At 45.2% G+C, this 14,438-nt stretch overlaps 1 protein-coding gene across 14 annotated transcripts in view; it reads right to left on the reverse strand.

Moving 5' to 3' along the window:
• Positions 1–14,438, reverse strand: part of CAPRIN1 (cell cycle associated protein 1) — a 568,063-nt gene that overhangs the window by 355,037 nt on the left and 198,588 nt on the right. For all 14 annotated transcript variants that reach the window (XR_013609671.1, XR_013609672.1, XR_013609670.1 and 11 more), the window contains exons 8-9: positions 4,490–4,542; positions 4,322–4,411 (exon numbers count right to left, since the gene is read on the reverse strand). Coding sequence is in view for 11 of the 14 variants with exons in the window: in XM_078684260.1 (XP_078540386.1) it covers positions 4,322–4,411; positions 4,490–4,542 (143 nt within the window). In the remaining 3 variants the exon portion in view is untranslated. The remainder of the gene's footprint in view (positions 1–4,321; positions 4,412–4,489; positions 4,543–14,438) is intronic.

The following is a 14,438-nucleotide window of genomic DNA, read 5'->3' on the forward strand; positions in this document are numbered from 1 at the left end:
GAAGGCTAGTGTCGTGAACTGGTAGTGGCTTTCTCCGACTGTGTACCTGAGCATGTGCTTGTGCTTTCTGTTCATTGGGATGTGCAGGTAGGCGTCCTTGAGGTCTATTGTAACCATCAAGTCCCCGATCTGCAGTTGCGGGAGCACCTCTTGCAGGGAGGTCATTTTGAATTTTTGGGTTCTTATGAATTTGTGCAGGAACCTTAGGTCCAGAATGGGTCTCATTGTCTCGTCTACTTTTGGTACCAGGAAGTACGTTGAGTATATTCCCTTGTTTCTTTCCTTGAAGGGTACCCGTTCTATGGCCTGCTTCCGCAGGAGTTCCTTTACTTCTTCCTGAAGACACTCTAGCTGCTTGCTTGCTAGTTGTTTTCTTTTTGGTTTTCTGCTTGTTGGCCTCCCCTCCAACTCTATGCAGTATGCGAATTGAATGAGGTTGAGGATCCATTTGTCTGATGTGATTTCTCTCCATTCTTGGAGGTAAAATCTTAATCTTCCTCCCACTGGTGTTATGTGGTCGTAGATGTGTAGCGTGTCTTGACCCCTCTGTACGTGCTGCCCCCTGGGATCTTTTCTTTGGGTGGGCACACGGGGTTTTTTGAAGTCACTTAGAGGCGGGCTGCTGTCTACCTCTTCTATTCTGTCCACGTCCATTTCCTCTCCCTCGAAAGGACTGGCCTCTTTGTTGGTATTGCCAGGACTGCTTCTGCTGAACCTGCAAGTCTGCCTGGTGCGTCTGTTGGAAAGCCTGGTGTGATGCACCTGGCTGGTTTCCACCTCTCCCGCCAGGCCTCCGTGATGGGGTGCCCCTTTTGTTGCCTCTGAACTGCAATGCTCCCATGGACCTTGCTGTTTCGTTGTCCTATTTTAGTTGACTGAGCTTCTCATCAACTGTTGTTCCGAAAAGCGTGTCGCCGTTGAACGGTGTGTTCAGGATGCTGTGCTGCACTTCTGGTTTGAAGCCTGAAATCCTGAGCCAGGTGTGTCTTCTTTCAGTGACACCCATCATCATGAGTCTGCTGGAGGTGTCTGCTCCATCCAGGGCCGTCTTAAGGCAAGAATTTGCCACGTTCTTCCCTTCTTCGACCAGCTTTTCGGCCTTCTGTCTGGCATCCTGGGGCAGGTCCTTCACCAACTGCCCCAGCTCCTCCATGATCTGGTACATGTGCCTGTTTATCAGTGCGTTGGAATTAGCCATGCACCAGTGGGTCGCGGCGTTCCGTTCGATCCTTCTGCCCACCAGATCCATCCTTTTGCTCTCCTTATCCGGTGGTGGGCCCGAGGTAGTGGGTACGTTAGCCCTCCTCCTTGCTGTGGCCGTGATAATGGAGTCTGCAGAGACCGTCCCCTGAATGTAGGGTGGGTCTTTTGAGGAATGTTTATACTTCTTCTCTGTTCTGGGAGTTACTGCCTTGCATGTTACGGGCTCCCTAAATGCTTCCTTCCCTTGAACCAAGACGCTGTCGAGCATTGGCAGGTATTGGCTCCTTGTTTGTGTGGGGAGCAATGTCTCTAGAAGGAAGTCTGCTTTCTGCTTCTCTTCGTCAAGCTTGAGTTTGATTGCCGCTGCGGCAGATCTGATCACCGAGTTGTAGGCCCCGATGTCGTCCAGCGGCGATGGCCTCGAGGGATATGTGTCGACCGCCTCCTCCGGGCTGTCTGTGTCGACATCTAGGTAATCCACCTCCTGTAGGGCAGAGGGGGCCGACTCTGCGTCCGTCCTGCTGTCCTCTTCCTCCCCATAGTTGTAACTATCATAGGGATTCTCTTCCTCTTCCTGGTCGTCGACCACCTCGACGTCCGGGTCTTGTTCCTCGGGGACCTCGTCTTCTTCCTCGACCACCTCCACCACTGGTGGCTTGCTCTTGTGTAGGTTTTCATCTTTGCGTCGAAATCCTTCTTCCGCTGCAAGATGTTTTCCATTTCGGCCTTGAGGCGCCTTCTCTTTATCTCCATCTCGGCCGCGTGTTCCGCATCGGATGCTTCGGCCGCTCTTTTCGGCGGTTGGCTCGGCGCCGTGCTTTTCGGTGCCGTAGTTGGACGTCGACGTCGTACCGGAATTTGGGTCTCGGGTCGGCGTCGGTAGTTTAGGGTCCTTCTCCCTCTGCGTCGATCGATCCTTTTCAGGGACAATTATCGATGACTTCTGCTTCTCAATAGCTCTCGGCGCCGGGGACTCCTTCTCAGAGGATCCGCTGGGCCTGTGGGTACTCTCGGACGCCAGGTGTTTTGGCGTCGGCGTTTTCGGGGCCATGCCCTCGTTTTTTCGAGACTCAATGTCTCTCGGGTTCTTGGGGGCCGGAGAGTCTCCTACCTTATCAGAAGTCTTCGTGTAATCGCTCTCTACGACCGTGTAGCTGTCGTCTTCGGCGGCAGCGTTGTCCTCTTCCTCGGAAGACATCCCCAGATCGCAGAGGGACGGTGTCAGGGCCTTCCCCTGTAGGGTGGCGTGCGCTACCCTCTGTCTCTCTCTCTCACGAAGGGTCTTCGGGGTGAAGGCGGAGCAGGCGTTGCAGTCCTCGCTTTCGTGATTTACCGGTAGACAAAGGTTGCATACCGGGCGCTGGTCCTTCTGCGCGTACTTGTGGTGGCAGTTACGGCAGAACTTGAACGGCGTGTTGTCCATCATCGAGCGCTCTGGGTCTCCCTGGTCGCGTGTTCGTTGAAGATCTCGATGAATTCTCCTTCTCCTTTGCTGACTCCTCGTCGATGAAGTCTCCTGGAGTCTTCAGATGCCTTTTCTTTGTAATTTCTGTCTTTTTCTTTCTACTTTCTCCAAAAATGTCTGGAGCCCAAACGGGAACGATCCAGACCCGACCGCGGAAAAAAAAAATCTGAAGATGGCGCCCAAGAGTGGGAGCTTCCGCAGGAAGCATGCCGACATCACCGGAAATGCACCCAAGGAGGTGTGACGCCGACGCCCATCTGGGCTACGAAAAAAAAAAAAAAAAAAAAACAAAGAAAAGACTACGAATCCAGACCCAACCTCAAGATCGCGGAATAATGCACAGCATAGTGAATCCAGAAAGATTCACGCTGCAAAAGTTAGGATTCTGTTTGGACAAAGAAAACCATAACCACAAGGCTCTCTGGGAAGGAGTGTGCTGTCAAACTGAGCCCAGATGTGCCAGACGATGCTGTCGGACAACCTGGCAGTTCACCATTGGGGCAGAAACTGGCTTGCGCCAAGTCATTACAATAGGACCCATGAAGGGTTCATTGAAGTAGTTGAAGGAGCAAATGTTTTCTATAGGTAATGGTAGTTAGAGGACAAATGAGGCTTTTCGCTGGATCTCTGAATGAAGCAATGTCATTAGGAGAGGCTGCAGGGGATGTGGTGTTGGAAAGATGGCAAACATCACTGCTGTAATGGGACTGATCCGATACAAATACTGAATATCTTCTGATTCTGAACCAAAGACTGTTCAAAATATACCAAAATATCTGGCACCCAGTGAAACCTAAGTAAGGATTCACATCCGGTAATTATTTTGCAATGCATCTAGACCGGAACAAGGAGACCTCAGTCTTTGGAAAGTTTATCAGTGAGTGCAACATATCCAAAGAGAAACTACATCAGTACCAGTAGTGTGGTGACTGGCAAAGCCTTCACCAAAGGATTTAGTTTAGCTTTAAATGAAATGGCACCATGGTCAAACAGGTGCTAAGCTAATAGGAGTCACTGGTTGGCACCCAGTCTGAGGCACTCTAATGCTCCTTGGGGCCATCAGCCACACCACAGGGAGTCAGGTCGGAGGTCCTTCGAAAGCCCCACCTTGGAGAAGGCCTATCTGAGCAGTCAGTGGCAGCAAAAGCCTAAACATGATGAGAAGGCTCCACACACAAGCTTGTGCAGATGCTGGAACTGGTACTGGTAACATCTCCAACTTCAAAGCAGACACAAATAACTGGAAACAGTGCAGCTGACAAAAAGACCTTGTCCTGGAGGGGACAGCCCCACTCCTCTCGCCCAAACCTCCCCTTGCGAGTCATCTTGGAAAAGCAATGCCTTTAAGATTTGCATTTAAAAAGGCAAGTCAGAGCAGGACTAGTCACAGGAGTTCGACCCAAAAGTACAGTAGCAACTCCTGGATTTCGATATGTACATTTTACTCGCTTACTTGTAATTAAATGCAATTTATGAAAATTAAAAAAATTAAAAATAAATAGCTAGACATTTGCCCCGGGTGCAGAATTTCTAACTCTTGATACATACTAGGCTAATTCTTGACACTCAATCGAAGGCCCAAAACCTTTGGTACAGTTTCCATGCAATAGATGAGAATTGTCCTTTAACACAAATATATATTGTAACATGTACCTCAACTGTTTCCACCGTCCACTCATCCATCTGCTCCTTTTCACTACTGCTGCTGAACTGTGTTTCGGTCATGAATTGCCTATTTACAAACTGTCAAATAGGAAATGAAGGATAAGTGAAAAGCAGCCACAAAACGAACAGTTAACATGTTCCAAGGATGACCCTTACCTCTGTAGACTCTACTTCACTTTGTTCTATGTATTCTTCCACTGTCTCAGGTTCTAAGTAAACAAAATAAAAAAACCACCGAATTTAGTGCAATGTCCTTAACTACCCAAGAAATCTCACGCTGAAAAACTGAACTGGTGACGGTAATGCCCGACTCCTGGGAGGCACCAATAAAAAGTAAAATAGTACTTCATTGTATGCACCTGACTAAGGAGACCTTTCATCAATACACAAACGCTCAGGACACAGACCAGCCTGATATCTTATAGTGATATAAGCTAACTAAACCTCTTACTACAGACACAACCTCTTCACTGGTAATTGAGCAAACCTGAAAAACAAAATGGTTACTTACCGGTAAAAGTAGTGTTGTGCAAACCTAAAGAATTTTCTGGAGTCACATTCTGTTTGTTGCCATCATCCTGTGCTTAATACATCCTTCTGATATCAGATGTCTAGCCCAGAAACGAAATGGTTACTTACCAGTAGAAGTAGTTTTGCAGCTTGAAGAATTTTCTGGATTCACAAGCTGTGCATCTTTCAGCTATCTAGTGGTTGGGTTTGGAATTGTCTTTCTTTCTACTTGTTTTAGTCGCTGTCTACTACCATTTGGTACCAGGTACGTACCCTGTGTGACGTCAGGCGGTATCCTGGAGCTTGACGTGGGTGGTGGCCATCTTTGGAATCTTTTTTCTGGATTCTTTTTTCTGTTTTTCGTAGGTTTTGTAATCCTTTAGATGGTTTTGAAAAATACTGATTTAGTCCTTTAATTCTCCACCTGTTAGTTTTCCTTATAGGGGAGGCAGGGAGGGTGGCAAGTGAAATCAGAAAATTCATCAAGCTGCAAAACTACTACTACTGTAAGTAACCATTTTGTTTTGTAGCGTGATCCTTTTCTGGATTCACATGCTATGCATCAGATTACGTAGCGGTTTCTCCCGTGTTTGGGAGGCTGTGTTGAAAGGAAGACCTTGCAAACAGCTGTTGAAGCACCCTCTGTCCAATTTGAGCTTCCTTATTCATTTTTACGTCCACACAATAATGCTTCGTAAAGGTGTGTAGTGATGCCCATGTTATTGCTGCGCAAATTGAATCTATGGGTACATTGGCCATAAATGAGAGCGTCTCCTTTCTTTCTAGTGGAGTGAGCTGCTGGTTGCATTGTTAGTTCCTTTTTGGCATTGCCATAACATAATTGGATAGCTTGTACTATCCAGTTTGCAATAGTTGCTTTTGTGACAGCTGCTTCTGAGTTGGTATGTGCGTAAGCAACAAACAATTGCTTTGTTTTCCTGATTTGTTCTGTTTTCTGCAAATAATACAGTAAACATCCAGGTTATAGAGGCTACTCTGCTATAGTTTTTGGGTTCTGGAAGAAAACTAGCAGTAGAATGCTTTGATTTAAGTGATACTTTGATACCACTTTTGGCAAAAATTGTGGGTTAGTCTTTAAGATTACTTTATCCTTTGTATAGGGTTCTTGTATCGTTAATGCTTGCAGTTTACTTTCTCTACGTAGTGATGTTATAGCAATGAGAAAGGTTGTCTTTGGAGTAATATTTTTGAGGTCCGTTGCAGCATGGGCTCAAAGGGTTTTGTCATCAGTTGAGAAAGTACTGTATTTAAGCTCCATGTTGGTACAGGAGCAGCTCTTGGTGGAGCTATTTTTTTGCTCCTTCTAAGAACCCTTTGAAGACGGGTCTTGTGAAAAAGCGTTTGCATGATTTTCCTCTTGTGTATGCCACTATGGCAGTAAGGTGCACTTTAAGGCTGGATAAGTTGATTTCTTGTTGACTTTTCCTGCAACTTTTAGAATATCCATGGTTCTCAGCGATATATTAAGATACCCAAATTCTATGTATTCAGGCGCCAGGCTGCTAGTCGTAGCGTTGTTGGTTCCGGGTGAAAAATCTAGCCCTTTTGCATTGCCAGCGGACTTTTTCTGCTTTGATCCTGACCATTTCTCCTTTGGATAGTTCTTGGAGAATTGAGTACACCGTTTGCTTTGGCCATTGAGGAGCAATGAGAATCATATTGTTCCTGGTTCCTTTGCTTTTTGTAGCACCCTTTGCATCAGGGGTATTGGTGGAAAAGCATAAACAAATGTCTGACCAATTGAGTGAAAGCGCATTTCGCTTTGACAGGTGGTGTGGAAACCTCGAGGCAAAGCATTGGCATTTCTTGTTCAGCATTGTTGGAAACCGGTGCAACACTGGTGTTCCCCAGAGGTTGAATAGAAACAGTCTGTTTCAATTCCCATTCGTGGGAGCAGTTGTTTTGTCTGCTGTGATGTTTTCTACCCATGGTAGACGTACTATTGATTTTTTGGGTTATCGCCCAATGCCAGATTTCCTGTGCAAGTTTGCTCAAGGGAAAGGACCTAGTTCCACCCGGTTTGTTCAGGTAGAACATTGCGGTGTTATTGTCTTTGTATTAAGACAGATTTAACCTTAATATGTTTCTGGAATGCCTTGAGTGCCAGAAAAACAGTTTATCTCCCAAAAATGTATGTGCTTCGTGGAGTCCCGTTTGCTCCACTGACCATGAACTTTCAGCTGGTTGAGACGTGCTCCCACACCGTTGACGGATGCATCCGTGGTGACTGTCACAGATGGAGTTGGGTCCCTGAAAGGTCTCCCCTATGCTATGTTGTTGGATGCCCAGCATTGTATCTCTGATAGCACCCTTAGTGCAACAACCACTAGATTCTCCCAACTTCCTGTGGCTTGTGACCAGCTGTTGAGCCATTCTTGAAACAGGCGTATGTGTAGTCGAGCGTGAGGGTTAAGTGAGATGCACGATGCCATCATGCCGATTAGTTTAATTTGTTTCTTTACTGTCAGAGACTGTTCCCTCTGGTAGAGAGATGTGTCGTGTTGGATAGCTTGTATCCTGGCTTGTGTGGGATAAGCCTTGGCGTTTACTGTGTTCAGTCTTGCTCCCAGGAAGGTTTTTTCTCTTTCTGGTGTGTGGAAGATTTGACGGTTATTGAGAAACCCAGGATTTGTAGCTTTTGAATTGTTTTTTTAACAGGATTGTGACGCATTTATTTTGTGCGTCCCCTTATTAACCAGTCATCTAAGTAAGGGGAGACGTGGATTTTTTCTCTTCTCAGGTGTGCCGCCACTGTGGCTAGACAATTTGTGAACACCCGCGAAGCAGATTTTATGCTGAACGAGAGTACCTTGAATTAGTAGTGTGTTTCGCTGTGCAGGAATCTTAGGTACTTTCTGTGCATTTTGTTCAAAGGGATATGTAAGTAGGTGTCCTTGAGGTCTATTGTTGCCAAATAATCCCCCTTTTGAATCTGTGGGATTATTTCTTGAAGGGTACACATTTTGAAGTGATGTGTTAGTATGAACTGGTTTATGAATCTTAAGTCTATGATTTGCCTTGGAGTCTAGTCCTGTTTGGGTACTAGGTAGTATAGAGAGTAGTTTCCTTTGTACCATTCTTGTGTTGGTACCTTTTCTATTGCCTGTTTCAGGTATAGTTTGATGATATCTGCATTTAGCAGTGTTTGTTCTGATCTGGTCAATTTTCTCATTTTGGATGGATTTGTAGGTGGTGTCTTTGTGAGCTCTATACAATTTCCGTATTGTACCAAATTTAAGAGCCAATTGTATTTTGTGATCCTTTCCCATCGCCTGTGAAAAAAGGATATTCTTCCCCCCCACTGGTCTCTTGTGCGTGTCTTTTTCCGTGATAAAGTCAGTTAGAGCCATTTCCTCTTCCTCTGGAGGATGGGCCTCAACCCCTGCCATTCCCTCTTCCTCGAAAGGGCTGCTTCTGCTATTGTTGCCAGCCTTGGTAGCTAAACAGTTGACCCATCTGTTAGTTTGGGTTCTGTCCCTGAGATTGTTGTGGCATCTGCTGTCCTTGACCAAAGCTGCCTCTACCTGTGATTTTTCTGTTCGATAAGCCTCCTCTTTTAAAAGAACCTCTTTGCAATATGGGCCCTATTGCCCTTGTTTCATTGTCCTTTTTAAATTGCTGAAGGAATTTATACACTTCCTTGCCAAACAGAGCTTCTGTCTGAACTTCTTGTTTAAAGCCAGAAATTCTGAGGATGGTTCCGGTGCCCATGTGCCTACTTGCATTATCTGCCGCATCTAGGGCTGACTTTAGGCAGGTGCTACCCACATTTTTCCTTTCTTGGACAATAGATCTTGCCCCTTTCTTGTCCTCCTCGGGGAGGTTTCTTCAGCAACTCTTCCATTTCATCCCACTTTTGGTGGCCATATCTGTTTAACAGGGCATTTGAGTTGGCAATGCGCCACTGTGTTACAGCTTCTTTCTCCATCCTTCTCCCCACCATATCCATCCTCTTACTTTCTTTCTCTGGTGGAGGCCCTGTTTTGGAGACTGCATTTGCTCTCCTCCTGGCTGTGGTGACAATGGAGTCAGGATATATTTTGGGTTCCTTGAAGAGGGCTTATATTTTTTCTCCACTCTGGGAGTAACCCATTTCTTTGAAGCTGGTTCTTTAAAGGCTTATTTGTCTTGATCCAGGATACCAGGCAACATAGGTAGATATCGGATCCCCTTTGTTGCAGGTGCCAGGGTATCCAGTAGGAAACATGTGTCCCCCCCTTTCTTGGTCTTAGAGAACACCAAATTGGTTTGCTGACCTTTTTACAATGTCATCATAGAAAGCAATGTTATCTGGTGGTGATGGGTAGCAGCAGATTTCTTCCTCTGGACTCTCGGTGTCTAGGTCAGACCATGTATCCCTCGTAGGTTTCAGAGTTCTCCTCTTCCTCAGGTACGGCGTCGTATTCGTGATCTTTGCCTCGAGGTTCTGATGTTGGTGGAGATTAGAAGATACTTTCTTCCTACCCCTCGGTGTGTCCAGCCTCTTCAGCGTCGTTGGTTTTCGTTTCGGCAACCTGGGTCTCAGGGATTAGAAAATACTTTAGTGAGGTGTTTAATTCCTTTTTCTTTTGTATGAGTGTAGCCATCTCCACCTCGAGTCTACTTTTCCTATTGACCTCGAGGGCCCTCTCAGCTTCGGAGGCCGAGGACTTTCTTTTCTTACCAACGTTAGACTACGGCAGTGTTGTGCCCTTTTTTGCGGGTTAGCTGTCGACCCTTAGTTTCGGTGCCTTCGGCGATTTTCCCTCTTCGCACCTTTGGATGGGTTCCGTGGGATTCTTTTAAATGCGTATGACCCACGATCGCTTTTTTGTTCGGCGTCTTACATACTCAGTCTTTTTTTTAGACTCTCGCCTTGTTTTAGGCATAGATTTTTTCAGATTCCTTTTCTAGGATCTCGACGTCCCAACCTTCGTGCTTCGACTTTGCTGGAGCTTCCTGCGCTCTTTCGTCGCCATCGAAACCCAGGTCCCTCATGGAAGATTTCTTCGTTAATAGCAACAATGCGGTGTGTCCTGAGCGTCTTCGGCAGAAACGCTGCGCAGGACTCACAGTCCTGGTCCTGATGATCTTCGGGCAGGCAAAGGTTGCACATGTCATGTGGGTCACGTTGTGCGTATTTGTGGTGGCACTAGGGGGAGAATTTGAAAGGGGTATTCTCCATGACGGATGTATGACGGTACGACGCGGGCTATTACCACGCGTACCGTTACAACGCGTGTTTTACAACGCAAGTCGTGACCACGACTTACGCTGTAGGGTGCGTACCTAGGAATAGTTGAATTTACTATTCCAACACCAGTCCCCGTGGATAGTAGGGAAGGTGTTGAAATAGTAAATTAACTATTCCTTGTCCTTGAGTGCCCTCCAGCGCAAGTCGTGGTTACGACTTGCGTTTTTAAAATGCGTCGTAATGGTAGCGCGGGGTAACATCCGTGTCGTAAAGGAGTTTCCCCCTCCATGACCCCTACCTCGCCATTTGTGGACCGGAGTGGTCCTCGGTGTTCAAACGGATGCACTGCTCCAGCCTTCGGCTATGATGTCAGTTGATCGATTATACTTCGATGATCCTTCAATGAAAATCTTCTTTTAAAGTTTTTTCGGGAAAAACACAAACTTTCTTCGGAGCTTCCAGTCTTGCTTCCCAACAGCAGAAACAAGAATCTGAAAATAGCCACCACGCACGTCGACCTCCAGGATACTGTCTGACATCACACAGGGAACGTATCTGGCACCAAATGTTGGTCAACAGCGAGCAAATCAAGAAGAAAAAACAGACAATTCCGGACCCAACCACTAGATGGCGGAATGTTGCACAGCATGTGCATCCAGAAAAGAATTCATGCTGCAAAACCCATGTATGTGGCCGCCATTTTCATACTATTTTTCAAGCAATGGTTAATGCACCACAGCTCACATTGGCTTCCCCTGGTCTTGTATCCTGTGCTGGTCCTGGTCTGTCTCATTTCCTGTTCGCATATTAATCTAGATAAATAGGTCAAGGTGGAAAACTCCACCTACCGGTAAGTAATCATTTCGTTTTGCAGTGTGAATCTGAACTGTATTCAAATGCTGTGCATCGATTTTGTAGGTTTTTTTCGATTACTACAGTAGTTAGGTTTCAAATGAGGTTGAGCTTGCAAATAACTTTCAGTACTCTATATCCCACTTGTGATTCTCGGTGCAATTGGACATCTATTCAGTACTGCTTTGAGGATGTGAGGACAGATGATCATGTAGCTGCCATTCATATGGCACTTAATAGACCTTTTGCAAGGAGGGCCAAGGTTGCTCCTTTCTTTCTTGTTGAGTGGGCTGTTGGTTTTGTTTCCTGTTGCATGCCAGCCTTATTGTGACATTTTGATAATCTGGGCTATCAACCTTGCTATGATGTTCTCGGTGACTTAATATATCCTCTGCAAAGGATACAAAGAAATGTTTCCCCTTCATGATTGGCTTTGTTCACTCTAGGTAGAAGTATATTTCTGTACTGCGCACATCCAGTCTATGCAGTGCTCTTTCAGCTGGAAACTTTGGTTCCTAGAAGAAGATATGTATTTGGATTGCTTTGTTTATGTGAAACTGTGATATGACTGTGTGGGTTGATTTGCATACCTACCCAATCCTTGTGGATTTTCAGGTATGGTTCCTGGGTGGTAAGCGAAGTGATCCCAAATAGGAAGGCTGTTTTTAGTGCGATCAATTTTAGTGCTGTTCTGTTGAGTGGCTCAAAGGGGTCATTCAACAGTTGTATTACCACAGCCTTTAGGTTCCACATAGGTGTTGGTGCGCACCTTAGTGGGGCTCTTCTGTTGTCCCCCTGTATGAACTGTTTGACCACTGGTGGAAAGGTCTGTCTATGTGGCCTCTGGTGTAGGCTACTATCGCTGCCGAAATGCAACTTTAGTGCAGTTAAGTCAATTTAGTGTCCTGTATGTGCATAAGGTATCTGATGACTGTGGTGTTCTGTGCCTTGCAGTGGTAGAGGCCTGATTTCTGCCACCACCTTATTTACTTCACCCATTCGGTCATGTTTCATTTCCTTGTAGATGACCTTCTGGCCTTCCTTAGGTTTCCCATTAAACTATCTTGGCGGCCCAAGTATCTGAATTATATATCCGAACGTGCAATGCTGCCAGACTCAGGTCCGAAGTGGAGCGGAAAAGACTTCCACTTAGCAAGGAGAGTACATTGTGTAACGTTGATAATCTCTTCATGTTGTTCTGTGCCATTTCTATTAGTCTGCAAAACCATGTTTGGCTTTCCCCCTGTGACAACCATTTACACTTGTTTATCACTTGTGACAATTGCAAGATAGGTGTGGGGGGGGGGGGGGGGGACGGTTTGGAGGGGGGTGGGTGGAGGGGGGGGGGGGTGAGTGGGGGTGGGTATAGGGATTGGGGGGGGAGGAGAAAATCTTGTGCCAAATTTCCCACTGGTCTATAAACCGTGTATTCCTCAAGGAGTGGTAGTATGGTCATCTGGAGGTAAAGTCAGCATTTTTTGTTTTGGGGTGTTGCATACAGGTCTATCTCAGGTTGCCCTTCCTCTGGAATATCAGGTGTATTGCTTTAGGGTTACCTGCCTTTGAATCACCCACTTCAATATTTTGTGTACTAGTTCTGATACAGTGAATTACTTTGTTCTCCCTTGCATGTCAGCCAATTTAAAAGAGCCACTTGATATAAGTTTTAAGACAAGTTTTAAGATGCTGGAGTGCCAAGCCAGCTTTTATGTGTTAATTGAACATCCGGCAATTTTGTCAATGGTTTCTTACTTTGTCAAATGAAGGTGCAAATTTCTATTTTGATCAGTACTTTATTAAAAGCAAACAAACAGCAACTACATTAATTTTGATTAGCGAGGCCCCGCCCTATTACCATCAAGAGAAGCTTCTCCCATTAAGAAACCATGCACTATTGCGAGTCTGTAAGCATAATTAAGAGTGAATACATTTTGGAGTAACCTTAATGCCTAAATAGAGAATGGAGGGCTCTGCCTGATATGCCGCACGGATAGTAGCAGCAAGAATATTGAAAGTACAATTGAATAATACAGTTTCAGATTTTGTCGGATTAATCTTATATCCGCTGATCGCTGTGAATTCTGAAATTTTACCAAAAGCACACTGAAAATTCATTTAATTTGCGGCTAGATACAAGACCACCATATTGTCAACAAATAATTTGTGCTTTGGCGTTACAATTACAGCAAGGCTAATGCTTTGTACTTAGTGAATGACGCAGGCCAATGGTTTCTATTAACAGGGAATAGGAAACATAAGGCACCCTCGACTGGGGCCTCGTTTGATTATCTCCACAGCTGATATAGGGCACCCCAATAGAATCAATTGCGTAGGAAACGTCTCGGACCTTCGCAGGCCTGCCGTCCTCATCACTAGCTTTGGTATTAGATAAAGACTTTCCTGCCTGTTGAACTTCAGCGAGGGTTATAGGATTAAGTCATGATTTCAATTTGATCTGCAGAACGCTTTCGGATATTAATATTATCTAGCAAATCTTCAATGACCTTGGAAGAGTGGCTATGAGATTCGGCATATTATCTAGAATATGGATATCGAAACGCCTTAGTAACTTCATGGGGTGGCGATCGTTCTACCTTGGTCCAGGGACATGAATCATATTTATGGTATTGACATTAGCCCTCCGTTTGACTGACCAGGCTAAAGATTTACCAGTCAATTTATCGCATATCTTTTCTGAAGATATGAATTATGAATTATGCCTGAAAATATTGTCTTGCTAGAGCTTTCTTTGAATGTGGAGTGGTGGTCGTGCAGCACGCGAGCCTTAGTAGCTTCGGCCGATAAAAATGGAAGTTTGACCCACAGCCTTTTCCGCCTGTCTCTGGGCAAACCAAGAATAAATAACCAGTCCCCTATATAACATTAAGAGCTTTCAGAGCTTCTCATGTTGTAAAATCGGGGACAGACTCAATTGAGACTTGAAAATCCCTCCAATATTTGTCTAATCTGTTTATCCCAGGAATAGTCTGAGTATTGCTTTATTAAAAATCCACCATGGTCTTCGAAATGTAGGTGCTACTAGTGCTATATCTAACAAAATACCTGAATGGTCAGAAAATGCTTTAGTTGTAATGCGGCTTTCACCCATGGAACTGCATGGGATATGAAGATTTTTTTTCTTCTAATCTGCCCTTGAAGCAGAGCCATGTCATTTTGAGTGACAGGTGTATTGCTACGCTGAGGGTTGCTGCGTCCGCCAAGTATCTAGAAGGGAAAAATCATGTATTAAATCTTGCAGGGCCGTAATGGATTTAGGCTTCTTTTGATGTTTATTCAAACAGGGCTTTCGAGACAGGTTTTGGAGTGGATTGCAAAATCCTGTTATCAGGTGGCCTGTTACTAGCTGTAAAATTGAATTCTTGATCTTGTAAAGCTGAAGGCAAGTCATCAATAGGCCTATATTAACTTAGTAAGTTAAATATTTTATTTATTAAATCTGACTTTTACCTACAACCATCAAGCACCACGGTCTTTAACGAATAGTTTTCTTACCTGTCGGTGTAGTTTTGCAGCTTGAAGATCTTTCTG

The sequence above is a fragment of the Lissotriton helveticus genome, chromosome 3_2, assembly GCF_964261635.1.
Source record: "Lissotriton helveticus chromosome 3_2, aLisHel1.1, whole genome shotgun sequence".
NCBI lineage: Eukaryota > Metazoa > Chordata > Amphibia > Caudata > Salamandridae > Lissotriton > Lissotriton helveticus.